The 27,564-nt window shown below is 44.4% G+C and overlaps 1 protein-coding gene across 6 annotated transcripts in view; it reads left to right on the top strand.

The window, feature by feature from the left end:
* Nucleotides 1-27,564, top strand: part of PITPNM2 (phosphatidylinositol transfer protein membrane associated 2) — a 97,317-nt gene that overhangs the window by 44,223 nt on the left and 25,530 nt on the right. For all 6 annotated transcript variants that reach the window (XM_056859228.1, XM_056859229.1, XM_056859230.1 and 3 more), the window contains 6 exons: nucleotides 4,585-4,689; nucleotides 6,557-6,627; nucleotides 10,428-10,672; nucleotides 18,857-19,046; nucleotides 21,207-21,326; nucleotides 24,067-24,278. In XM_056859228.1, the coding sequence (XP_056715206.1) occupies nucleotides 4,585-4,689; nucleotides 6,557-6,627; nucleotides 10,428-10,672; nucleotides 18,857-19,046; nucleotides 21,207-21,326; nucleotides 24,067-24,278 (943 nt within the window). The remainder of the gene's footprint in view (nucleotides 1-4,584; nucleotides 4,690-6,556; nucleotides 6,628-10,427; nucleotides 10,673-18,856; nucleotides 19,047-21,206; nucleotides 21,327-24,066; nucleotides 24,279-27,564) is intronic.

The following is a 27,564-nucleotide window of genomic DNA, read 5'->3' on the forward strand; positions in this document are numbered from 1 at the left end:
CTGGCCTGTACACTTCATTCCTCCAGTGACTGACTTGGTACGTAGGAATTCAATTTGTGCCTTCTGACCTTCATCCCTGCCAAATTCATTCATCCAGGGTGAACGCTGACGGCACTCGCTGTATTCTGGTTTGAAATATGTCCATCACTTTCTGGCCCTGTTTTGTTTTGTTTGTTTCTTTGAGTTTTGCTTTCTTTTGGTCCATAAGTCCTTGCTCCTTAAGCTGTTTCTCTGGTATGGTAGGGAAGAATGATAGTATCCAGTAGAAATCTGATCTTGGACATACGGTACATTGAATAGCCTGATGGGCTACACATTGCTTCCCAGGTCCATTTCCGGATTGGGAACACATGAAGCTGCCTTATACTGAATCAGACCCTTGGTCCATCAGAGTCAGTATTGTCTACTCAGACCAGCAGCGGCTCTCCAGGGTCTCAGGCTGAGGTCTTTCACATCACCTACTTGCCTAGTCCCTTTAACTGGAGATGCCGGGGATTGAACCTGGGACCTTCTGCATGCCAAGCAGATGCTATACCACTGAGCCACAGCCCCTCACAAAAGGCCTGGGAGGAGGAAGGTCCCACTCCAGATTGGGTCCACACTGCCTGGGAAGCATAGACCTCCCAGACCACGTTCATTAACCCAACTCGGGATTCCTGGGAACACATGAAGCTGCCCTCTGCTGAATCAGGTGCCCCTTGGTCCCTCAGGGTCAGTATTGTCTACTCAGACTGGTAGCTGCTCTCCAGGGTCTCAGGCTGAGGTCTTTCACATTACTTACCAGCTGATTATTTTAGCTGTAGATGCTGGGGATTGAACCTGGGACCTTCTGCGTGCCAAGCAGACGCTCTACCACTGAGATGCTCCCCAAAATGTGTTATGTAGCTTGGCTCTTAACCATGGTCCTCTTCTCCACTCTGTTGCTCATATAGGCTCTTAATGACCCTTCACCTTGAACTGCTTCATAATTTTGGGGAGCATCAGCCTGCTAGCTAGCAGTGCAGCGTGGTGCTTCAATGCTCTTGTTAAGCAGCTGGAAGGCCGAATTAAGAGCTCCTGTGGACCAAAGGTGAAGAAGGGGCTGTCTCGCAGAGGAGAGCGCCCCTGTTAATTATGGCCCAGCCCCTGTCTGTAAGCAAGACAGGTACCTTTTGGCCCTTGGGTAGGCCCCAGCAAGAAGCTAACTGCGCCTCCCACATAGCCCAAACTGGGCCATAGTGGGTCAAAAGCCACACAAAAAGTGTGGACAAGAGTGGGCTGAAGAATGCTGTCCTTGTGATTCCATACACCATAACCCCCGTTGTGAGGACCAGGCAGGTGAGGTGGGAAACAGGTCCAGGAACACTTCCAGCCACACAAACACTCAATAATCCACATCCTAACTTAATCTTCTGCAGAAATATATATCTATTATTTCAACATTTCTGCCAACTTGGAAGACTTGAAGAGGGGAGTGGACATGTTCATGGAGGAGAGGGCTATTCACCGCTACTAGTCAAAACGAATACCAGTCATGATGCATACCTGTTCTCTCCAGGATCAGAGGAGCATGCCTATTATATTGGGTGCTGTGGAACACAGGCAGAACAATGCTGCTGCAGCCATCTTGTTTGTTGGCTTCCTAGAGGCACGTGGTTGGCCACGGTGTGAACAGACTGCTGGACCTGATGGGCCTTGGTCTGATCCAGCAGGGCCTTTCTTATGTTCTTATGAAATTAAGAACTAAATTTGTAATTTTAAAAAATGTCACAGGCCTTCCTACACATTCCCATTTGCTGGCAAAGCCTGACAAAGTGAATTGTTAATATCTAAAACTTGTGCGATTAAAAATGCAAATAATGGGATCAGGAGCCGGCTCATGGATTCTGGTATGCAGCATCGAGACCTATAATTAAGCCTCCCTTGGAAATGAGTTCAATATTTAGAGTAAATTGCGGGAACAAGCTTGCAATGTGAATTCACCCTTCTCTCCTCCCCACGTGCTCTACTCGGCAGATTATCAGACAGTGGGCAGAAAGCTTTATTGGATTAATCAGTGTGATATATTCATTAACTGCAGATTTAAAATACGCATTGTTAATCAGAGCCGCTTCCTGTATGGAAAGGGTAGTCAATCTCAACAATGTTGGAGATCAAAGTCATCTTTTGGTAGACACAATATCTGAACCAATCAGTGCTTTCATCTATGGTATTTATGCTGGATAAACGTCTTCCTTTGCTAAATGTTCTTTGCAGTTTGAGATGTTATAATTGATAGTTTAGCTGGTTCACTAATTAAGTAGTTAATAAGAAGAGAGACAGGCTTTTTCCACATGAATTATTTTGCTTTACTGTGACTTCCCTACAGTAGCACTGCTTTCAGAAGCACCCATATAACATTGTCTTCTCTTCATCCTGCTTCTTTGTTTTCCCTCACCTTTCTACAATCTTGCTGAAACCTGATTTGGTACAGTCTTTTTGGGAAGACAGCAATCAAAAGACCTTTGGACACAAGGGATGCATTTTTGTATGTCATGCCCGAATTGGTGCCATTTTCCTTGCCTCAGTCCACTACTGCTGCTATTACCCCCACATACACGCACTGAGGGGTCTGGGAGGCTTATTTAAAAAAATAAAAATAAAGCATTGCTAGATCACTACAGCATTATGAGGATCTGTTGCCACAACCTAGTAGTTCCCAGCTTGCATTTAAAAACAAAGTCTCTAGCCCTTTTTCTGCCAAACTTTTACCGTAGGGGAAAAGGTATAGGCTGCACCTTTCCCTTTATAACTCTGCAGTGAAAAGGGTAACTTTTTAAAATGAAAGCGGAGAACTAATAGATTGCAGCATTACATCATTCCATGACGTTATAATATAGCAAATCCTTCTAATGATAGAGATTTGTTGCTGTGGAGGGGAGGGGGCTGGGGCAAGGAAAGTACAGGAAAAACTGAGTATGGATACTGTCAGTTTCAGAAGGTAGCCATGTTAGGCTGCAGTGGAAGAGCTAGATTCGAGTCCAATAGCCTCTTATCTAGGGCTGCTGAGCCGTAGACAAAGATAAAATGTTCTTTCTCTGTCATTTAGCAAAAGGTTTAGTGAGCCTGGAAAACAGCCACTCACCCGTGCTGATTAACAGTTACTTGCCGGATCCGTGACTACCAGGTGACACAAATGTCCATGCTCCCAGAGAGTCTGTTGGAGTGCTGCGGTGATGTGTGTGTGTTAAGTGTGTGTTAAGTGCCGTCAAGTCGCTTCCGACTCATGGCGACCCTATGAATGAAAGTCCTCCAAAATGTCCTATCTTTGACAGCCTTGCTCAGATCTTGCACATTGAAGGCTGTGGCTTCCTTTATTGAGTCAATCCATCTCTTGTTGGGTCTTCCTCTTTTCCTGCTGCCCTCAACTTTTCCTATCATGACGGTCTTTTCCAGTGACTCTTGTCGTCTCATGACGTGACCAAAATACGACAGCCTCAGTTTAGTCATTTTAGCTTCTAGGGTCAGTTCAGGCCTGATTTGATCTATAACCCACTGATTTGTTTTTTTGGCAGTCCACGGAATCTGTAACACTCTCCTCCAACACCACATTTCAAAGGAATCTATTTTCTTCCTATCAGCTTTCTTCATTGTCCAGCTTTCACACCCATACATAGTAATAGGGAATATGATGGCATGAATTAATCTAGTCTTGGTGGCCAGAGTCACGGTGATGTAACTTGTTGTATTTAACTGCAGGGTTGCTGGACAGTGGTCAAGCATGGCAACTAGGGTTGCCAACCTCCATGTGGTGGCTGGAGATCTCCCGCTATTACAGCTGATCTCCAGCCAATAGAGATCAGTTCCCCTGGAGAAAGTGGCCACTTTGGCAATTGGACTCTATGGCATTGAAGTCCCTCTGGAGAAGCATGACGTTGTGAATGGATTGATGGAATTCATTTACCAAAAAATTTAAACATCGCATGAATATACAGCCTCATGCTACATAATTAAAAACTAATCCTTATTTCATGATGAATAACCTTTGGACTATGATGTATCTTAAATAGAAAACTATCTTTACATAGATTTTTCCTCAAAAAGCATTCTATTTTTAAAAACCATTTAAATTTTAAAAATTTGATTTTTTTATTTAAAAAAAAACACATTTATTTTTATCCACCCTGAGTGCAGGGTTGATCTACGGAAGTTTTGTTGCATCTTTACATCAGGATGGTGTTGAAGGCAAAGAGATTTCTGGTAGCAGCCAGGGATGTGTATCTCTGCTTACGGAAAGTAAGTGGCATTTACTAGTCTGGAAATAAGGTGAGCTGGTTTTGCAGTGACAATACAGGTTTTTAACAGGTGCCTGTTTAGAGCTAGTCTGCTTGGTCCGTGTCTTTTCTGAGTCATGTTTGATCTGAGAAGTCTTTGTCTGCTTCTTCTTTCAAGTCCTCTTCGATATTTCCTGTCCTCGGGACTGCTGTGGATTATGCAAGCACCAGATCTCCATGTTTCCCTGGCTAGCCTAGAGTGCTTAGAAGCTAACAAAGAGCTTTTGACCGGAGTTCCATTTGCGCTTATCAATATGATTATTTCTCTCTCTCTCTCTCTCTCTCTTTAAAGAGGATATTTCTGAAAACGAAGAGGTGTTCCCAAAAGAAATCACTAAGTGGAGTTCAAACGATCTCATGGATAAGATTGAAACTCCTGAATCTGAAGATGTCCCTGGTAATTTATTAGTTTAACACAGGGGTGGGGAACCTTTTTTCTGCCAAGGGCCATTTGCATATTTATAACATCATTCGGGGGCCATACCGGGCGTAGATCTCCCAGCAGGGATGGGGAGGAGAGAGGCTAGGGTTTTCAGGTCTTTGCCACCAGCTGGAGGTTTTTGGGGTGGAGCCTGAGGAGGGCGGGGTTTGGGGAGGAAGACTGCGTAGCCATAGAGCCCAATGGCCAAAGCGGCCATTTTCTCCAGGGGAACTGATGTCTATTGGCTGGAGATCAGTTGTAATAGCAGATCTCCAGCCACCACCTGGAGGTTGGCAACCCTAGGAGATGCTATGCAGAGAAGGCTTGGAGGATGCCTCTTTTCCCCCTGATCCTCCCCCTCCTCCCAGGCAGGAGGGCAGCCAGCGGCGGGCCTGGGCAACAGGGGCGCCAGGGGGGCGCAGCTTGCAGGCCGTGGGCAATCTGCATTGAAGGAAGGGAGGGAGGGAGGGGAGGGAGAGAGAGAAAGAAAAAAATAGAGAAAGGGAGAAAGGAATGGAGGGAGGGGAGAAAGAAAGAAAAGGAGGGAGACAGAAGGAAAGAGACAGAAAAAGCGGGAGAAAGAGAGGGAGAGAAAGAAAAGGAGACAGTGACAGAAAAAGAGGAAGAAAAGAGAGAAAAGCCTCCCCCCCTACACACACACACAGCTGCGCACGCAGCCCGGCGCAGCTGGGCTGAAGGCTTCCTGTCCTTCCCACACACACACACACACACACACACACATGGCGGCAATGGCAGCAGCTTCTGCGGGAGAGTCCACAGGCCCCAGCAAATGATGTCATGGGCCTTAAACGGTCCGTGGGCCGGAGGTTCCCCACCCCTGGTTTAACATGATACTGCTGGAGAAGACTGTGCCCATACCCTGTTAGATGTCTGTAACTTGAACAGCTGGCTGAACACACAGTCCTTGAAGTCTGCCATAGGATGTATCTTCTTTTCAAATCAATATTAGTTTTATATCAGTTTAACTTTTCCGGCAGCACCCTGGATATGGTAGTTCAGTGAGGCTGCAGAGAGCCCCTCTTAAAAAACATCTGCTCCCCTCCTTGGAACTAACACTCCAAGAGGAGGAGCTGTGGCTCAGTGGTAGAGCCTCTGCTTGGCATGCAGAAGGTCCCAGGTTCAATCCCCGGCATCTCCAGTTAAAGGGACTAGGCAAGGAGGTGATGTGAAAGACCTCTCTGCCTGAGACTCTGGAGAGCCACTGCCAGTCTGAGTAGACAATACTGACTTTGATGGACTGAGGGTCTGATTCAGTATAATGCAGCTTCATGTGTTCATGTATGCGTGTTTTGCAGAGACACAATGACCATTAAAGCAGATTAGATCTGTAACTGTGATATCAGTGGTTGTCTTAAAACCAAGATGAGATAAATGGCCTTCCCTTCCTCTCTAACAGCTAAGAGCATTTTCACGAGAGAAATGTAAATACCTGTTGAAATTACATAACTGCACATGAAGTTTATGCACACGGTTAGATGTTATGCTACTGTGATGCATGGACTTTCTAAACTGGAGATGATGAGCAAGTACTAGCTACATGGTTCCAAAACTGCAGTCTCAAAATCATGAGACGATCCCTGCTGAATCAGACCAAAGGCTCATGTAAGCCAGAATTCTGTTTCCCACTGTGGCCTGCAAAATTATTCTGGGAAAGACGGAACGAAGGAAAAGCCCCCCTCTGTGGTTGCTCCTCAGCAATTGGTATTCAGGGACAGTCTTTTTCCTACCATGTTAGTAACTCTAAGAATAGGTAGAGCTAGATCTTTTCCTACAAACAGTAGAACGGATAAATTATTCACATGACCAACCTCTTTCCTTCCAGATGATCAGTGCCTTGAATCGGCAGCAGAGTACAATGTTGGATCCAGCGTGGAAAGACTCAGCATCGTTGAGGTACAGAATCTCATATAATTCCCTTCTCTCTTTATTATTTAAAGAAACAAACAGCTTGCTAGCGGATCAGGGTAGTGTTTACCACGCTAGTCTCTTTGAGCATCAACACCTTGCCACCCGCTTATGAATGAGATGTAGTGCCTAGCAGCCGCCTGTACAAAATGTTTCGACAAACTTGCTTGGATAAATGATTAGGGACTGTGGTCTACACCGCTGTGTATAGCTTATTGTCAGTAGGATCCCATTTATGTAATTTCTGTACCGCTTAATGTGTCACGTGAATATTTGCGCTATGCTTCAGCTCTTTCTGGCTGTTGCAAACTTCTAAAATCCTAGTGCATTGGTTACTGAATGTCCCATTTTGTCGATGGTACTGGCTCATAGAATCATAGAGTTGGAAGGTACCACCAGGGTCATCTAGTCCAACCCCCTGCACAATACAGGAAATTCACAACTACCTCCCCCCCTACACCCCCAGTGACCCCTACTCCATGCCCAGAAGATGGCCAAGATGCCCTCCCTCTCATGAACTGTCTAAGGTCATAGAATCAGCCTTGCTGACAGATGGCCATCTAGCCTCTGCTTAAAAACCTCCAGAGAAGGAGCACTCTGTTCCACTGAGGAACCACTCTGTTAGCCGCCTTGAGTCCCTGTGAGAAAGGCAGACTATAAATAATGTAAATAAATAAATAAAAATGATAGAGTAACTTCCCTGTGAGGAGCTGTTAAAATGCTTAGGGCTGTTTAGCTTGGAATGAAGGCGGTTAAGGGGAAAGGGCTATAAAATTATGCATGGTGTGGAGAGAGTGGACAAGGAGAAGCTTTTCTCTCTCTCATATAATACTAGAATGTGGGGTCATCTGCTAAAGCTGGAGGGTGAGAGATTCAAAACAGATGAAGTATTTCTTCACCCAACACATAGTTCAATTGTAAAACTCCCTGTACCAGGACGTGGTGATGGCTACCAACTTGGAAGGCTAAGCCTACTTAGCCACTGGCCGAGAGCTGGGTAGGCAGAGGGAGCGGTTCAGAAGAGCGGGGAGTGGGACTGGAGACAGAGGGGCAGGAGGTGAAGGAAGAAGGGATACGTACTGGTTGGCTTAGAAGGCAGCCCTCCTCATTAGGGCTGTCCAGCCCTGGGAACAGTGAAATAGCTGGAGGGTGGATCTTTTAGCTCTGAAGGTCATCCAAGTGGGGCGCCATCACCTGAAAGAAAATCAATTAAATACTTACCAGAGCGGCACCTGAGGGGCCCGCTGCCAAGCAAAAGCTGCAGTCAAACAGAAAGAGAAACAGAAGACAGAATGCCAGCTCAATTGGGCATGTCCTCATCTCTTGGGCCACTGGCGTTTCTTGGAATCCTTGGCAAGCCAAGAAACAGCTAAAGCAAAACAAAATAGTCATTCAGCAAGATTATACAAGAAAGGGAGTATTCATCATGCCCACTTACAGTATGATGATCAACAGCATTATGAATGTGCCTTTATTGCATAACGTTGTGAGTAAATGGTGCAGCCAGTTTGTATCACTTCTCCCTTGCTGTCTTCTAAGGATCCCCCATTATTTGTGTCTGATGTAGGATTTACACTATGTTATTTTTTAAAGTTTTTATTATTTTTATTTTCAACATAACACATAACAAATTACAACACATATACTTAATACAACACTATTACCATACTAACACCATATTCTACCCATATTCAGGGCAAGTCTACAATCTACGGTCATCCTAGCTACTAATATTCTTAGAGCTTTTTATGCATATAAAGTATAAAATATAGGTAAATCAAGCAGAGCGGGGAGAGAAAGACTATATATTCAAGTTTATTAGATTACATTATCTATTGTGGTATTATATCACATATATATCATAGGCATTATATTAAAATGTTATTAAAATGCTATAAAAACTTGGTTATATTCTCTATATTGTATTATTGAATTGTATTATCTATCTTAAAACCATATCATTGTATTTAGTCTAATTGCAATACATACGTATTATAATGCTAAACAAATATTGTTAAGCTACTATTCTACTACCATTGCTGTTGTAACGTTTCATCTCGACTTTTAATTTTATCCCACTTATTTTACAGTGAAATTTAATCATAATACATTTTCCAGCTCTTTTAAGAACTCTTTCTAGGTCTTTGGCTCACGGCGTTGGTCATCTTGGCCATTACTGCATATTCCACTAATTTCTCTAGCCAATTGTTTAATGATGGGATTTACACTTAGTTATTATAGACCTATTCTTTTAATGGACTTGTGTGTGCTTTGACTGCCTTTAGAATTTTGTCCATGAAGCTGGTGGTTCTTCATGTATCCAGCAGTCAGCCGAGTGCTGAAGGGACAGCTCTGGCTGAGCAAAGCCAGAAAGGGAGGGGAAACTCAGCTTCGCGCTTGTATCTCTCTGTCCCGTACGCTCACACACACACCCTATCCTCCTAGTAAACAAGAGCACTGAGGGTGGGAACAGAAAAACATGGCGGGGGGGGGGACTTTCACTGGGAGCTGTAAGTACCAGGGTACCCCATCCTAGAGAAAGGGGTTAGGGATGAAGAGGTTTTCTTCTTTGGATTTTTTTAGAAAGAACCACAAAACCCGACCCTCATGGTTCCTTGGGCAGCCTGAAGTAGGAAGGAACGAAAGAGGGGGGCCAAGAAGGGAGTTTGTGGAACTCCCTGTCCCAGGATGTGGTGATGGCTGCCAACTTGGAAGGCTTTAAGAAGGGGGTGGACATATTCATGGAGGGCTATCCATGGCTACTAGTAAATGGATACTAGTCATGATGCATACCTATTCTCCCCAGCATCAGAGGAGCATGCCTATTATATTAGGTGCTGCAGAACACAGGCAGGATAATGCTGCTGCAGTCGTCTTGTTCGTTGGCTTCCTAGAGGCACCTGGTTGGCCACTGTGTGCTGGACTTGATGGGCTTGGGTCTGATACAGCAGGGCCTTTCTTATGCTCTAATAAAGTGGGGCTTCCTTCTGAGTAGACCTGCTGAAGGTTGTTCGCTTGGTTGCCTTCTTTCCCACAGAGCTTCACATTCCAGTTACTAAGAGGGGTAAAATAACAACTTTGTGAGCCAAGGCTCTGGAGTCTTAATGTATTTTTGGAAATCTCCTCAGTTCAGAAATTGTTGCCCTCTGCTACTCCATGAGCCCATTGAGACAGAAATTTCTTAACTGATGAGGGCACAAAAAGTGTGTTGACCTGGCAGGTAATTTTGTAAAATATTTTTTTTAATTGGGTTTTATAAAGTACTTATTTCACCACGGCCCCTCCTCCCTCCCAACGGTATTCCCATGTTGCACGAGAAAGTCAGTGTTCACGTTACACAGATGTTTAATGTATAATGAGAATGAGTGTGTAGAATTGTAGCATACAGTTAAGGCACAGATGTTTCTTGCAAAACGTAACTACAGTAAAAAATGGGGAAGGTGGGGAAAGCAAAGCACCACCAACTTTTCCAGGAAATTACGTAATATTTTGTGGAACTGTCCCAGTGCTTATCTCTTTGTTTGTATACCTCTAATATGCCATTAACTCAGACATTCTGCAGTATCCAAGCAACTCTGTTGGGAGCTGCTGGATTCTTCCAATGCTGAAGTACCAGATGCTTCACCAATATAATACTCTGTGATCTGAAAGTTTCCAGACAACTGGTACATAGCCAAGAATCATAATTGTTCTAAATCGGAAAGCACATTTGGTACTCGGGAAACAAATTCATCCTGATAACTCGTTTTGCATTTCTGTTTTATTCTACCCCCCCTCCTCCTTTTCAGGACGAAGTAGCACCGCCTCTAGCACAGCCCAGCAAAATCCACGTCTTGCTCTTGGTCCTTCACGGAGGCAACATCCTGGACACGGGAAGTGGCGACCAGAGCTCCAAGCAAGGCGACGTCAACACCATCGCCACCGTGTTTGACACGGTCATTCGGGTCCATTACCCAGCAGCCCTTGGACACATGGCCATTAAGTTAGTTCCTTGCCCAGCCATCTGCTCCGAAGCCTTTTCCCTCGTTTCCAAGTAAGTTAGCTCTTGGTTTTCAAAAGGGCGCTGTGAGTGAGAGAGCTGGGCACCCTTTAGGGAGGGGTAGAAAGAGGTGTTTCTGTCAATCTGTGTGATTAGTTATCAAGAATACCTTCATCTCTGACTCGCTGACTAGTGAAATGGGCCTAGGGCCTAGGTATGCATGTCAAAGGCAACTATTCCATGTCTGTTCTGTGTTGAGAGCCGGTACTACCCATTCAGCAATGCTGATTCTATGACCTTAAGCAGATGATGAGATGGAGGGCATCTTGGCCATCGTCTGGGCATGGAGTAGGGGGTCACTGGGATGTGGGGGGGTAGTTGTGAGTTCCCTGCATTGTGCAGGGGGTTGGACTAGATGACCTTGGTGGTCACTTCCAACTCTATGATTCTATGATTCCCACCCCACATACATACATTAAAATCTGAAACAGCACCCAGTGACAGACAGAAAATGAGTTTTGAAACGAGGTCCACATAGTGAAAGCGGGATAGAAACAGAAGTAAATAAAATAAATAAATGGTGAAGGACTGAATTCCCTCTCCCCCCCCACACACACACACTGTGGCCCTGATTTGAATTGGGCCCCTGCACCTTTGCTATTGCTTTTAAAAATTCCAGGAAGTTTTGTGAATGGGCCTCCTGGCATCAAATCTCTTTTGGCCCTTAGCCTGTTGCTTCAAAGAACCCAGCTCTTCACCTTCCCCACAACTTTGGGATCCAGCACATGAAGCTGCCTTCTACTGAATCAGACCCTTGGTCCATCAAAGTCAGTATTGTCTACTCAAACTGGCAGCGGCTCTCCAGGGTCTCAGGCAGGGGTCTTTCACATAAACCTGCTTCTCTAGTCCCTTTAACTGGAGATGCCAGGGATTGAACCTGAGACCTTCTGCATGCCAAGCAGATGCTCTACCACTGAGCCAAAGCCCTCCCCAACCAAAGGAATTGGCATACGGAAGGTCATATTGTCGCGGTTCAGTGCGTTTCAGCGCCTACGCTCTTAGAATGGACCCCTTCCTCAGAAGAGATTTATCTTATTCAGCAAGGCGCGTACTAGACAGGAATCACTACTTCTTACCGGAGTAAGCTTTCTTGTGAGATGTGTCAATAAATTTATAAGATGAAGCATAAAAGTATATAATGTTTACTGTATATAATGTATATATGCATGTAAATGGTTTAAATGTTACATTAGTTCAGACATTATAAGTCTTGAACTCATTCATGTTTGCAAGCAGTCATTTAACAATCTCTATGCCTCTATATGAGAATAATATTATTTCATTTAAGAATGTATACAGTTACAGAAATCATGTAAGTTGGTTAGTGCATTGGATCACATATATAATGCTCTAAGCATCTTATTGCAGAATACTTATAATCTTAGACATACATTACCCATTCATGTCAATTCAAACCTCCCCTTCACGGATTGGTATGGTCTGTCAATTGAAATTGTTCAAGACTTTCTATTCCTTGGCTCCACCATCAACCAAAAGGGAGACTGCAGCCAAGAAATTAGAAGGAGATTGAGACTGGGAAGGGCAGCCATGAAGGAGCTAGAAAAGATTTTGAAGTGTAAGGATGTGACTCTGGCCACCAAGATTAGATTAATTCATGCCATCATATTCTCTATTACTATGTATGGATGTGAAAGCTGGACAGTGAAGAAAGCTGATAGGAAGAAAATAGATTCCTTTGAAATGTGGTGTTGGAGGAGAGCGTTACGGATTCCGTGGACTGCCAAAAAAACAAATCAGTGGGTTATAGATCAAATCAAGCCTGAACTGACCCTAGAAGCTAAAATGACTAAACTGAGGCTGTCGTATTTTGGTCACGTCATGAGACGACAAGAGTCACTGGAAAAGACCGTCATGATAGGAAAAGTTGAGGGCAGCAGGAAAAGAGGAAGACCCAACAAGAGATGGATTGACTCAATAAAGGAAGCCACAGCCTTCAATGTGCAAGATCTGAGCAAGGCTGTCAAAGATAGGACATTTTGGAGGACTTTCATTCATAGGGTCGCCATGAGTCGGAAGCGACTTGACGGCACTTAACACACACACATGGTCTGTCAAGTTCCCAATGCCTGTTGAACCATCAATGTTGCTATTCCCACCTTTCCATCAATGTTGCAATCATTGATTGGTATTGTTATTATGTTGTATGCAAAGGTCTCTCTGGTTTCATGTATTCATGTAAGAGCTAAAGTCTGAAGCTCTTAATGCAGTCTATATCAGGACTGAAGTCATGAAACCATAGAATCATGAAGTTATATGTTATCATGTTTTATCATGCTTCTGATTTATGTTAGAATCAGGAAAGTCTATGCGTAAGCATAATGTGATGCTATGCATTACTGTAGTCAGTCAGTTGTAAGCTATGTGTAATCTTAGAGCTGTGTGTAAGCTATGTGTAAGCTTAGAGCTGTAAGATGTTCTCTCTGGCTGTGCCAATCTCAGAGAGTTCTGTGTGTGAACCTTGAAGCTGTAGGAGCTTGAAGCTCCATGGACCTTAATCCATGTATTATATGTAGAGTTCTGCATGAGAACTTAGTGTAGAGAATGTGCAGAGTTACCTCTGTTAGTTAGAGAGTCTCTGATGCATGCTCTGAGTATTAGCTCCTGGTCTCTTCAATTTTTGAAGGATCTGTGTAAAAGTTTTACAATCTCCATGTCTGTCAGGACTGGGATAAGGCTAGTTAGATTGGTGAGAACCCATATATAGCTAATAGCATCAATGAGATCTCAGTGTTATCATATTCAAATATGGTCAGATTTATACTCTTAGAATCCATGCTAAGATGGATGGTTTCTAAGGGTCTCCATCCCTCAAGATGGAGTAGCATTCAGACATTCATTCCACACATCCAGTCTTTGCTAGGGCTGTCTGTCTGGTAATGAATCCCCTTAGGGGAATTCTCCAGTCTCCAGTCATAGGTAGAATTGCAAAAGCAATATGTTTGTCATCATGAGAATATCAATCCATGCAAGGATTGCCTTTTACATCCCAGGTAAAGGGATGGAGAGATACCTGTGTAGGTCAATATGCAGTGACCTGTCACGTTCTCTGCCTGCTGGTTGGGTTGCTCCTCCTTATATACTGTTCAAGGACCTCTGTCCTTGTCCTCTGGAAGGATCTGTTACTTAAGGTAATACCTTTACCCTTGAGCTGCCAACAGTCATCACCTCATGAGGTACTTGCCTTCAATAGGTATGAAGAACTCATGAAGGACCTATGAAGGCCTCCAACTTAATAGTCTATTAATTAACTCTTCCTACACACTTGACACTGAGAGACACTGTCCTTCAGTGTTACTCCTCTGAAGATGTCTGTCACAGCTGCTGGTGAAATGTCAGGAAAGAAAATACCAAGACCACGGTCACACAGCCCAGATAATCTACAAGAACCAATTAATAGTCTATTATATGACAGTATGATGAGTCCTATAATATAACTTTAAACAGTATTTACATGGTGCTAAGAATACAGGTAATGCAACATATTTCATGCCATTATAAGACATCCTTAACTATACAAATATACATACATTTTCATGTATCAAGTATTACTTTACTTCAATGTCATTAGATCATTGCTATCCAAGTACAAGCTTAAAGTTAAAGCAATATGATTTGGAAGTCAGTTACATCTCTCTTCTTCCATCTGAAAGTCATTCAATTGTCTGTCCTTTCTTCCAGCTGGAAGCCTATCAGATATCTGTAGATATCATCTCTTTGGAGTTGCACTGTGTCACTGTGACATCCTTCTAAGTGCCAGGCAGTAACTTTGAAGCACAGGCTATGTCTTTAAGGGACAGATTGTATTAAACCTTGTAGAATCCTTTGATTCTCCTTGTGAAGTGTTGCTGCTGCTATGGGTTCTATAGGGGCAACGTTCTAACCTTGTATGCCATTGCCGGCGACAATATTTCCAAAGCTCCTGCCTTGAGGAGTATTTGTAATCTGCCTTGAGTCCCAATGAGAAAGGCAGACCATAAAAGAAAACTAATTCTTATTAAAAACAACAACAACAAAGAGATCTTAGAATGACCAAAGGGAGTTTGGAGGGAGGAGATAGTTTGGGGGAGTTTATTGTGGGTGGTATGGAAGAGCCACTGTTTCCCATGGGTAGTTTAATTCTTGTTATTTCTATGACACCATCAATGTGCCTGCCTTGAAGAATTTTTAATCAAAAATTTAACACTGGGAAGTCAAGAAAGGAAAGAGGGAGAGAGGGTTTGGATATGGATGGGGGGATATGTTTTCATCTGTTATTTTCTGCTTAGGAAGAGACTGTACTGTTTGCAATTTCAGTCTGCATGGCGCAGGCATTTGGGATGGGGAACTGATGGAAGTCTGCAGGGACCGCTCAGGAGATGAGTGGAATGGCTGGTGTTTGTTTCTGACTCTGCAGGTTTTAGAGTTTCAGAATTTAGCTCATTTGAGCACTCTTCTCAGTCTCTAGGCACAGTTGGTAAGAATGTGGGTGGCTGCAGCATAACCTGGGATTCCTTGTTCTTGCTGATGGCTTTTGTTATCTGAAGATTGCTTTAAAGCCCTTCGGGACATCTGAGCTGTTCTTCTTGCCCCCTGGGCAGTGCCTGTGGATTCCCATTGCTTCCCAATCTCAAACACCAGCAGGGCTGGATCAGCATGTTTTGCTGCCCCAAAGAGCTGTGCCACCCTGCCTCCCCCAGTTTTACAGACTAGTGGCCAGGGGGAGGGGGTGCCTTCTGTCATGCAGGCTCCAGCACCTCTACAGTCGGGTTTTTTTGGGGGGAGTGGTGCAACAGCTTCCAGCCTCCACCTCCACTTCTCTCCACCTATAACCAGAAGAAACTATCCCTGTTGTCCTCAGCAAGAATGGTGGAGAGGAGGTCAGGGGAATGAATGAGCCAAGCAGGCTAAGACCGAAGGCTTTGCATTTCAAAAAGCCTGTGTTCATGGCCTGCGTGGTGTAGAGAGCCAGCGTAGTGTAGTGGTTAAGAGCGGTGGTTTGGGGCAGTGAAGTCTAATCTAGAGAACCGGATTTGATTCCCCACTCCTACACACGAGCGGCAGACTCTAATCTGGTGAACTGGATTTGTTTCCCCATTCCTACAATGAAGCCAGCTGAGTGACCTTGAGCTAGTCACAACTCTTAGAGCTCTCTCAGCCCCACCTACCTCACAGGGTATCTGTTGTGGGGAGGGGAAGGGAACATGATTGTAAGCCAGTTTGATTCTCCCTTAAGTGGTAAAGAAAGTCAGCATATAAAAACCAACTCTTCTTCTTCCTCCTCCTTCTCTTCTTCCTCCTCCTCCTCCCCCCAGCAGCTATAATTGGAGGAACTTTGATCTTTTTAGTAAGTGTTGCCTTGTGCTACTGACGGTTGCCAGAGAGATAGTCCCTTGCAGTTAGAGACAGAGGGTAGAAGGAGGAATATTGGCCAGAGAAGGGTCAGGCCAAGCAAGCCGGGGGGGGCCATGACGGTAAAAATGCTGTCTCCATTGTCTCAAGTGGCTGCTTGTGCCATGGATTGGACCTGAATGCCAGGATTCTGCGGACTTGAACCACCAGAAGAAGCAACTGACCATCCTCTTAAGTATGCATATCTAAATCTGCAGGCCACAAGGGTCCGTTTTCTCCCATTTATGACCCCAGCAAGGGCCCACTCTTTGTGCCTCAAAAGCGCACTTCATTAATTATCCAGTAAGCCATCCAGTCTTAGCATTATACTTGCCTGTAATGAGTATAATGGCACTCTACTTGGAAAGCGGTAATAGATTTGTTCAAACTAATCAGATAAATAAGGGCTTAAACATGGATTTTCTGGGTTGCATGGAGAGCAAGTGGCCCTCAGATAATAACGCGCACTCTATGCCTCCAGGTATTGAGATGAAAAAATCATTCCTCAGTGAAGAGAAATCTGCCCGTGCTTATGAACACATAGTGGGGTTGATTGAGTTTTGATTTGTAGCTTCTGCTCTCCTCTTGCCTGCGGTGCAATATAAATAGAAGGTTTGCAGCCTTGCAATATGCAGGGGTTAGCTCTGATAGAGTCTGTCTGCAAAGCAAAGGAAATGGCTTCTGGTTGATGCCGCCTCCCATCATTTGGGTGGGACAACCCTGGTCGTACACTCATGCTTCAATACTGGATTCTCAGGGCACGGTTTTCAGGGTTGGCGCATAAGCACATCCCTTCTCTGGAGTCCCCATGTACAACAGCTTCACTGCCTGGCCACAGAGCCAAGGAGAAGAAGATCAAGCTTTGGGGCAAGGGGATATCAGAGGTCAGTGAGGGGCAAAGAGAGTGAGATATACAACACCTACAATCCTCTTTCCAGATGGGTTGTGATAGAAAACCTAAAAACCACTTTCTTCTGGAGGACTCTATGCCATTGGTTTTTGTAGGTTATAACTCTATGCCAGTTCGGTACCTGCGGCACCACCAAAGCACCTAAAAGTTGAGCTGAAAATTATAACAAAATACTGATATTATTTATTATGCAGTGTACACTAAATTAAAAACACTCGGACTTAAATATACAGGCTGATCAACTAAAAAGAATATATAAAAATAATTGCTGATTTGCCAACATAGTTGATGATAAAAAAATCAATATAAATGACCAATAAATAACCCAAATGTGTTTTGTCCTATGTGGCCTTCTTCAGTGGTCATACATACATTTACATATTTTAGAAACACATCCAGAAATACATATAGAACTTTTTTAGAGTGTGATCGTTAGAATATTTTACAATTTTATCAATTTTAAGGTGATGATTTTAACCAGGGGTTGTTTTTATTGATCTTACACCTTTATTTGTACGGGAAGTCTGTGATTCTGCGATGCAAGACTATTGAGTCTGGAAATTGTGATGTGTTGGCATGTGACTGGTCAGTTGACCGTATTAATAAATTTGATTTGATTTGATGTATGCTGTAAAGTAATAACCTTTTATATTGTGTGGCCCGTTGTCACTGGTTGTTGTAGAACATGGAATTTCCACCATTTAAACTGGCTCACATAGAGGTCTTACAATGTATTTTTAATGTCATATGGGTGTGTATATCATCAATCAATGATAAAGCATATGGGCCCTGCAGCATCGCCAACATGCCTTTTCCCAAGGATTTGTTTTAGTTTTGTTTTGTTTTTTAAACAGTAAGGTGAAAGTTGAATGTATGCATAAGTGATTGTGTAATCTTTTTTGGATTACTCATGAGGAGAGGTCCAAGACAGAGGGATGAGCCACTTGTGTTTGTATTCCGTCCTTCCAAGGATTTCAGAGCCAGTGCTTTGGCAGTTTTGTTTCCCCCCACTTTATCCTCACACAGTGACCCTGCGAGGCAGGTTAGGCTGTGAAACAGTCTGGTCCGAGGCATCCTGGTACGCTGTAGTGTATAAACAAAAACAAAAAAATGGGGTAAGGGGAAGTTATTTTTGAGCAAATGAGAATGCACAAATAAAATGGTACATTAGGAGTGTGTGTGTGTGTGCTAATATCCTTTTGTAGTGTGTGTGATGGAGAAGTAGAGGTGGGGAAACCTGCCTTTCTTTTGACCAGCGTTTCTCAACCGGGGTTTCTTGGAAGAAATCACTAGCGGTTCTGCGAGAAATAGTGATGAATAGGCTAATCAGGCATGGTGTAGTGGTTAAGAGCAATGGTTTGGAGTGGTGGCCTCTAATCTGGAGAACCGGGTTTGATTCCCCACTCCTCCACATGAGCGGCGGACACTAATCTGGTGAACTGAATTTGTTCCCCCACTCTTACACATGAAGCCAGCTGGGTGATCTTGGGCTAGTCACAGCTCTGTTAAGAGCTCTCTCAGCTCCACCTACCTCACCGGGTGTCTGTTGTGGGGAGGGGAAGGGAAGGTGGTTGTAAGCCGGTTTGAGTCTCCCTTAAGTGGCAGTGAAAGTCAGAATATAAAAACCAACTCTTGTTCTTCTTAAGTGGTAGAGAAAGTCGGCATATAAAAACAAACTCTTCTTCTTCTTTAGTGGTAGAGATAGTCGGCATATAAAAAAAAACTCTTCTTAAGTGGTAGAGAAAGAAGGCATATAAAAACCAACTCTTCTTCTTAAGTGGTGGAGAAAGTCGGCATATAAAAAAAAAACTCTTCTTCTTCTTAAGTGGTAGAGAAAGTCGGCATATAAAAACCAACTCTTCTTCTTCTCCCCTCTTCAGCCTCAGCCCTTACAGTTACGACGAAGGCTGCCTTTCCAACAGCCAGGATCACATTCCTCTTGCAGCGCTTCCTCTGCTGGCCACCTCGTCCCCACAGTACCAGGAGGCGGTTGCCACAGTGATCTTGAGAGCCAACCAGGTGTACAGCGAGTTCCTCAAGTCACAGGAAGGCATGTCATTCAGCGGCCAGGTTAGCAATGGGTCTTGTTTGGCAGCAGTAAATGGAAGAGCAGGTGGAGGTTTGTAAGAAAAGTTCAGTGTGTGTGGGATGGTTTCGTTTTCTGATCAATACTAGGGCTTTCACGCAAGTAAAGAAGTCATAGCTGATTAATTGTATTTCTCAATAAAGAACTGGTTAGTCATTTGATTAAAAATGCATGTGTTTGCAGAGGTATAAAACGGGGGAAGCATTCTCCGTTTGTAGCTGACACATGCCTGTGTTGCAGCAGATAGCACCTTAGAAGAGGAATTCCTTCACACGTGCGAGAAGAGGAATGCCTCTTATAAGAATACCTCACCTACATTTTTGCAAGTGTTGTTAAAAATAATTAACATTTTTTTAAAAAATCTGCTGCCCAGGTATCTGAAGAAGTGAGCTGTGGCTCACGAAAGCTCATACCCTACCAGAAAATATTTTTGTTAGTCTTTAAGGTGCTACTGGACTCTTGCCCTTTTCTACTATTGCTGCCCAGATTGATAGGGAGACCCTTTTAAACGACCCTTTTAAATGAAGGGCTGTAATCAGTTAACTAAACGGTTGAGTCTTAATCAATATTGAGCTTCATTTATTGCTTATGGGCATGGGGGATGGTTGATTATACTGAAAAAGAGTGTTAGCAGACTGTTAGAGGAGGCCATGAGTGAGAATTCTGCTTAAAACAATCACGGTTTCTATCAGTCCCAGCGGTTCCCAGACTGCTCCACGGAGCACTTGGTGCTCCACGAAACATCTCCTAGTGCTCCATGAAGAGATTGGAAAGAAAAATACTACTGTCATTTGGTTTAGTATATAGGTGCTAGGTGAAAATTAGTGTTCTCTGAAAAGCGCTCCATGACTCAAATAAAAAGTTTTGGAACCGCTGGTCTAAAGAATAATGCATATTGTGGCACCTTACAGACTAATTAATCAGAAACTGAGTCACACCTCAACTAAAAATACCTATTCCAGCATAAGCTTTCTTGAGTCATAGCTCACTTCATCAAGTACATGAAGTTTACATCCACAGTAGAGTAGTTATTTCTACTTAAAGTTACAAGCAACAGAAGTGGAAAAAGAGCAAGAGTCCAGTAGCACCTTAAAGACTAACAAAATTTCTGGCAGGGTATAAGCTTTCTTGAGTCACAGCTCACTTCTTCAAATACCTATTGTGATCTAAGCAACAGAAGGGCAGGAGTGGGGAGATATTACAAAGAGAGGCCCGTGAAGAAACAGTCAGCAGCCGTAGATAAAATTAGTCCATCCCCAGTGGATGAGAACTGCTCCCAAGTGTTGATGAGGGGCAAGAGTAGGACGCAATCCAATGTGGAAGTGCTGAATTAAAGATTCATCAAGAGTTTCTACACTCTATCTCCCCACCCCCGCCCCGCTTGAACAGAGACTTGGGTTTCCTCACTAACGATAGGTGCTAATAACTAATAACTCCGCACGGCCGACCCTTTACAAATGTTAATTAGTTCTTCTTATGTTTCACACCGCACCGTCATTGATTAGATTAGATTTTCTGCTAATCCTGCTTCCCAGCTTCAGCATATAAATTAAGCATCTCTTAATGTTGATGGTGGATATTTGAAATAGGTATGAATACTTATACCTTTGAGACGAAGAACAAAGTTTGAGCCCAGTAGTGCAGTTTAAGAAACAGCATGGTGTAGTGGTTAAGAGCGGTGGTTTGGAGCGGTGGACTCTGATCTGGAGAACTGGGTTTGATTCCCCACTCCTCCACCTGAGCGGCAGACGCTAATCTGGTGAACCGGGTTGGTTTCGCCACTCCTACACATTTAGCCAGCTGGGTGACCTTGGGCTAGTCACAGCTCTGTTAGAGCTCTCTCAGCCCCACCTATCTCACAGGGTGTCTGTTGTGGGGAGGGCAAGGGAAGGTGATTGTAAGCCGGTTTGATTCTTCCTTAAGTAGTAGAGAAAGTCGGCATATAAAAACCAACTCTTCTCCTTAAAACCAACAAAAATTTCCAGCATATTAAGTTTTCATGCGTCAGAGTTCAGAGACAAAGTTAGCCTATTCTTAACATCTGCAAATCCAAATTAAATCTTGTGATTTTTTTTTCCTGGAAGGTTAACTGTTTCTGTTCCTTGGGAGGGATGATCAGTCGGTTTTTGCTTTCCCTTACACAGGTGTGTTTGGTGGGAGACTGCGTCGGAGGGATCCTGGGTTTTGATGCCCTGTGCTACAGCAATCAGGCCATGTCTGAGAGCCAGAATAGTAGCCGTCGCGGGAGTGTTGTGAGCGTGCAGGTAAACACCCAGGGAGGGCAAGGAGTTACATTGCTTATAGTAGAAGAATTCCTTTCCCTAGATTTAACAGCCACTGGCTATCCATCAACCACTTCACACTTTAAAAGGGGAAATGAAATTTAATTTTTCCTTGACACTATAAAGAGAAAAGTTGCCACATCTCTAACGCAACTGACCGATCTATTTGACAGCAGGTAACGCAGTATCCGCTTCTCAGAAAGCATCTTTAGCTGTTTTATCAAGGGAGTAATATATTTATTTCATGCAATATTATTTTGTGGACATGCTAAAACAGTGTGGGCCAGGGAGTCTATTTGATCCGGACAAAATGGGCCTTTTCGTTCTTCTGCAATAATTTTATCGTCTCGCCTTTGTGTCTCTGCTGAGTCTAGGGCATTAACTGTAGAAGAATTCTGAATAATATTTAGCACATTTCAAGGGCTCTGAACACTTTGTGTACATTCCTCAGCTAGATTTGAGTCCAGTTGCGCCTTCAAGATCAACAAGATTTTGGGGGAGGGGTTGAGCTTTCAAGAGTCAAAGATTATCTGACAAAGGGAGCTTTGGAGTCCTGAAGGCTCACACCCCCAAAAATCTTCTTGGTTCCTAAGGTGCTACCAGACTGGAATCTAGCTGTTCTACTGCAGACCAACCCAGCTACTCTATTATATTAGGTGCGGTGGAACACAGGCAGGATAATTTTGCTGCAGTTGTCTTGTTTGTGGGCTTTCTAGAGGCACCTGGTTGGCCACTGTGTGAACAGACTGCTGGACTTGATGAGCCTGGGTCTGATCCAGCGTGGCTTTTCTTATTTTCTTATGTACCCTCTGAAATGGTATGTCACTCAGTAAGTAAAGAGAGTCAGCGTGGTGTAGTGGTTAAGAGTGGTGGTTTGGAGCAGTGGACTCTAATCTGGAGAACCAGGTTTGATTCCCCACTCCTCCACATGAAGCCAGATGAGTGACCTTGGGCTAGTCACAGCTCTCTCTGCCTCATCTACCTCACAGGGTGTCTGCTGTGGGGAGGGGAAGGGAAGGTGATTGTAAGCCAGTTTGATTATTCCTTAAGTGTTAGAGGAAGTCGGCATATAAAAACCAAGTCTTCTTCTTCTCCTCCTCCTCCTCCTCTTCCTCAAACCCCTCCTCTTGACCCTGGTTAGATCAGAAGGATGATGAGATGGTTTCCTTAAGACATGTTGCTATCAGAACTTGTAGTTCTGCCCTAGTTATTCCCATTAGAGAAAAACTCCTTTAGTGCTTCCAAAATTATACTCTGCACTCTTCAGAAACAGCATAGGGAAGTAGTTGTTTGGCAGCTTGGAAGGACTTGTCCTTGTAATGTTTTATGTAGACTTTGAAAGGTTTGGCTGGAGCTGAAGTTCTTTAGGGTTTTCAAGAGAATGAGAAGAATTTCAATTCCATAAGCAAAGTTTCTTGGGGCAAGGCTAGGACTTGGCAATCCACACATCTTTGTGTGGCCCGCTAGCATCACCAGTAGCAAAATGCATTTAGGGAGTCTTGCTGAAGCAAAACATCTGTATGCATTTTTTGAAGGAAACAAAATAATTCAGTGGGTGTGTTTTTCTGGGTTTGCACATCTGTAAGAGACAACTGAGCTCTGTCACCTTGGGGTCCTGCTTATGAGTACCCAGGGGCATTTGGCTAGCTGCTCCAAGCTGGACTAAGATGGGCCATGGATTTGATCCAGCAATGCAGTTCTTACAACAATAGATCCCTGGGAAGGTGCTCTCTGTGGTTACCTTGTTGTTACCACTGACTGCTTAGACCATGACGGCTGTACTGGTCCCTAGACTGGATAAGCAGCCCACAAAATGAGAAGCCTGAGTTCTACATCTGGGTCACAGAAATGAGGGACATGCATACTGTATAAGGGATACACTTCTGGGCAGCAGTGTGTGTGAACATGACCATAAGTTAAATATGAGCAGCCAGTGTGATGCGGCGACAAAAAAAGCTAATGTGATGTAGGGGTGCATCAACAGAGGCATAACATCCAAATCGCAAGATGTCATGGCTCTGCTGTACATTGCATTGGTCAGGCCGCACCTGGAGTTTTGTGTGCAAGTTCTGGAGGCCTCACTTCAAAAAGGATGTGGACAGAATGGAACGGGTGCAGAGGAGAGCAACGAAGATGATCAGGGGCCTGGAGACCAAGCCCTACCAGGAAAGGCTCAGGGAGTTGGGAAGGTTTCGTCTGGAGAAGAGGAGGTTGAAGGGGGACATGATTGCTCTCTTTAAGTATTTGAAAGGCTGTCAGAGGAGGGCAGGGAGTTGTTCCTGTTGGCAGCAGAGGATAGGACTTGCAATAATGGGTTTAAATTGCTAGTAGAAAGGTACCAGCTGGATATTAGGGGGGGGGGGAATTTACAGTGAGAGTTGTTCGACAGTGGAATCAGCTACCTAGGGAGGTGGTGAGCTCCCCCTCACTGGCAATCTTTAAGCAGAGGCTGGACAAGAACTTGTAAGGGATGCTCTAGGCTGATCCTGCATTGAGCAGGGGGTTGGACTTGATGGCCTGTGTGGCCCCTTCCAACTCTATGATTCTATGATTCTAAGCTAGGGGTCAAACACTGACATCTGGCAAAGCTAGTGACAGCCCATGGGGGCTTGTGGCTGGGCTGCGGGGCTGACCGGTCTGTCATTGTTTTCACACGGAGCGTCAACTCGATTGCCTTTTGTCAGACATCTGACACCTAGGCCTTGTGCCCTTCAAATTCCAGGACTCTGACCTCTTGTCTCCTGGAATCATTGTGAACAACAGTTACTGCTCGGGGGGCTCCAACCTGGAAGCCAGCCGACACCTCAGCCGGAGCAACATCGACATCCCTCGCAGCAACGGAGAGGACTCCAGGAAGCAGCTGCCGCGCAAGACGAGTGATTCATCCACCTACGAGCTGGACACGATAAAGCAGCACCAAGCGTTCCTCTCCAGGTAGGTCTTCAAAGGAACAGCCTCCACCCTTTAATCTCTGTCCTGACCTTTTACTCTTTATCGGGTGGATAAATTCAAGAAAGGAGCTGGAAAATTAAACTCGATTAGAAAGGAAGACATTAACTTTGAAACTGGAATCCTTGATTTGGGTGACTCAGACCTGATTAAGCAAGCACGCTCTCTGATTTTTCTGTGCGGCTCGCGAGCAAAGTCCTCTGGGACTCCTTGAAATAACCGAGCAGCTCACAGAAATGCCACCAGACTTACTGGTCAAGACAGTGGCCCACAAGCATTGCATCGTTCCATAATTCAGCCAGAAAATACTCAGGGGCAGGATGAAGCTAACTAAACCAAGAGCCTTCTGGAGTAGAGGTTGCAAGAGTAGGGTTGCCGGGTCCTTCTTCACCACCGGCGGGAGGTTTTTGGGGCGGAGCCTGAGGAGGGTGGGGTTTGGGGAGGGGAGGGACTTCAATGCCATAGAGCCCAATTGCCAAAGCAGCTGTTTTCTCCAGGTGAACTGATCTCTATCGGCTGAAGATCAGTTTTAATAGTGGGAGATCTCCAGCTAGTACCTGGAGTTTGGGTAAAAATAGACACCACTGTACTAGTATCAGGGAGATTAGGAAATCAGTACAGGAGCGATTCTCTCGCTCCTGTACTGAGTACCTGGAGGCTGGCAATGCAAGAGGGAGGCCGTGCCTCAGGTGACAGAAGGGGAGGTGGACAGATCTGAGCCACAAGATATTGGGGGTTACCGCATTATGTATTCCCAGCGATGTATTACGAGTTTGAAAATGTTATAAAAAACATCGCTTTAAAAGGGTTTTTGGATACCACGGCTAAAAAATGGTTGGAAGACGTCTTCACAGCTAAAGGGGCCAAAAAAAGTGCGAACAGTGTTTTTTATAATATTTTCAAACTCTTAATACATCCCTGGGAATACATAATGCGGTAACCCCCACAGTCCTCACATTCTCCTGTGCAAGCCCCATGGAAATGAGCAGATAATGCACAGAAGAAAATTCCGTAGTATGGAACAAAGCTTCATGTAACAAACCAGGGCCCATTACATGCCTGCTTGCTGGATGGCCTCCTCTTGGTTTGTTCAGGCTGAGGATTATCCATCACAGCCTAGGGAATAGCAAACTAACGTGGGCCTGGATTCATAAGGAATTTCCCACAACCACCCAATAGATCAGCTTCTGTTTCTTATCTGTAAAATGGGAATAGTGCCAAACAAGCTTAAAGCTCTCCAGGTATGTGGAACTTAAAGACCTGTGGAAATGATAACAGCCAATAAATGGATTGTAGTTTGAACCACACCTCAGATCTTGATAAGGCAAGAGGCCCACAAACACCGACAAATGTAGCTGCTCTCTGGATTTGTATTACAGGCTATTCCGAGCTCACGCTCATAAAACACTTCTACCCAACCACGCAGTTGTATGTTTTATTTATCTCACATACATTCTGCAGGAAAATTCTTTTGGCAATATTAATAAGATTTAGTGGATTCTGCTTCTATTGTTTGTTTTTCTCTCAGGCAGCTCTAAATAATAATGTGGGCTTGTCTTTCGGGCCTTGGAGGGACAGGAAAATTACATCTCCTTTGCCTCTGAACCCTCTCATCATTATTAACTACCCTCATCTCTTTGTAAATCACGCAGAGGGGCTACTGGTGGTTTGAAATTTCACACTCTTCTGAATAGAAGCTGCATTTCATTAAAAGAAGGGAATTCCCACCTGTCGTAGTCTAGAAAGAGACTTGGGACCTGGTCAATTGGAGGCTGTAGAAAGAGGAGATTTGTGAATTTTATATGGGATGAATTAAATCCAGTTTTCAGGCTTTTTTACTTTCAAGGAAATTTATTTTGCTTAATTGATCTAAAATATTTATAGAGAATCATAGAGTTGGAAGGTACCACCAGGGTCATCTAGTCCAACCCCCTGCACAATATATGTTTATATATTTCTCCCAATCGGCGTCCAAAATTTTTGCAAGGTTAGGGCTGAGATAGCATCAACCTAAGCAGAGACAGTTCCTGCTAGGGTTACCAGCCTCCGGGTGGATCCTGGAGAACCCCCAGAATTACAACTGGCCTCCAGGAAACAGAGATCAGTTCCCCTGGAGAAAACAGCTGCCTTGAAGGTGGAATCGGCTGCCTAGGGAGGTGGTGAGCTCCCCCTCACTGGCAGTCTTCAAGCAGTAGCTGGATGAACACTTGTCAGGGTTGCTCTAGGCTGATCCTGCTTTGAGCAGGGGGTTGGACTAGATGGCCTGTGTGGCACCTTGCAACTCTAACGAGTCTATACTTCTATAATTGCACAGAGAGTGGGACTAGATGACCCCTGAGGTCCCTTCCAGCTCCGTGTTTCTGTGCTTCTGTGTATTGCTTAGACGGTGCAGTCTCAAAAAAAAATTTCGGCATGACTGTACTCACGTGAAAAGGGTGGACGGGCATAATCAGTGGGCAGAACATATCTCACCATTATAACTGAATGCACAAGTTCTTGTGTGAAAAGACCTGCCATATTTCGTATGGCCCAAGCATGTTTGAATGTTTTATGCTAGTAAAAGAGATCAGCGGCATGCAAAGGTGCACGACGTCTCCCTTCCTGCCTGTTGTGATCTTTCTCTTTTCTCTTTCCTCTCTTCTCTCTTCTCTTTTATTAACCCCTTAACACTTGTCCCAACAACTTCTTTGAGGAAGAAATAGGTAAGCACTCGTTCACGGCTTTCCGTACCGTAGAGCGTTTGGGGAACTGCACGTACAAAACGTAACTGAGTCAGACCCTCAGTCCACCTGTCTCGGGATTGTCTTCTCTGACTGGTACCAGCTCTCAAGGGCCTCAGGAAGAGAACTGGTCTTTCCCAAGACCCTGCTAGATGAGCTCCTTTCCGAGGAGACGTCAGGGGTTCAGTCTGGCACCGTCTGCAAGCAAAGCCATAGGTTCTGTCACTGGGCCCACAGCACCTCCCTGTTTTCTGAGGTATAGAATAGGATGAGGTGGTGTGTCATTTTGGACCGATGGCTTAAAACACTTCCAGGCCCAATGATATTCTGGCCCTGTTCAGATTACCGTTGCGGTCCATTTTGGAATAAAGCGATACAAAGATGGGTGTTCATACCCCAGAAGGTCGGACCAGAACCAAATCAAAAGAGTTTCCATCTAGACATTGGGAAGAATTTTCTAACAGTTAGAGCAGTTCCTCAGTGGGAACAGGCTTCCTCAGGAGGTGGTGAGCCCTCCTTCCCTGGAAGTTTTTAAGCAGAGGCAAGATGGC

The sequence above is a fragment of the Euleptes europaea genome, chromosome 13 (assembly GCF_029931775.1).
Source record: "Euleptes europaea isolate rEulEur1 chromosome 13, rEulEur1.hap1, whole genome shotgun sequence".
In the NCBI taxonomy this organism is placed as follows: Eukaryota; Metazoa; Chordata; class Lepidosauria; order Squamata; family Sphaerodactylidae; genus Euleptes; species Euleptes europaea.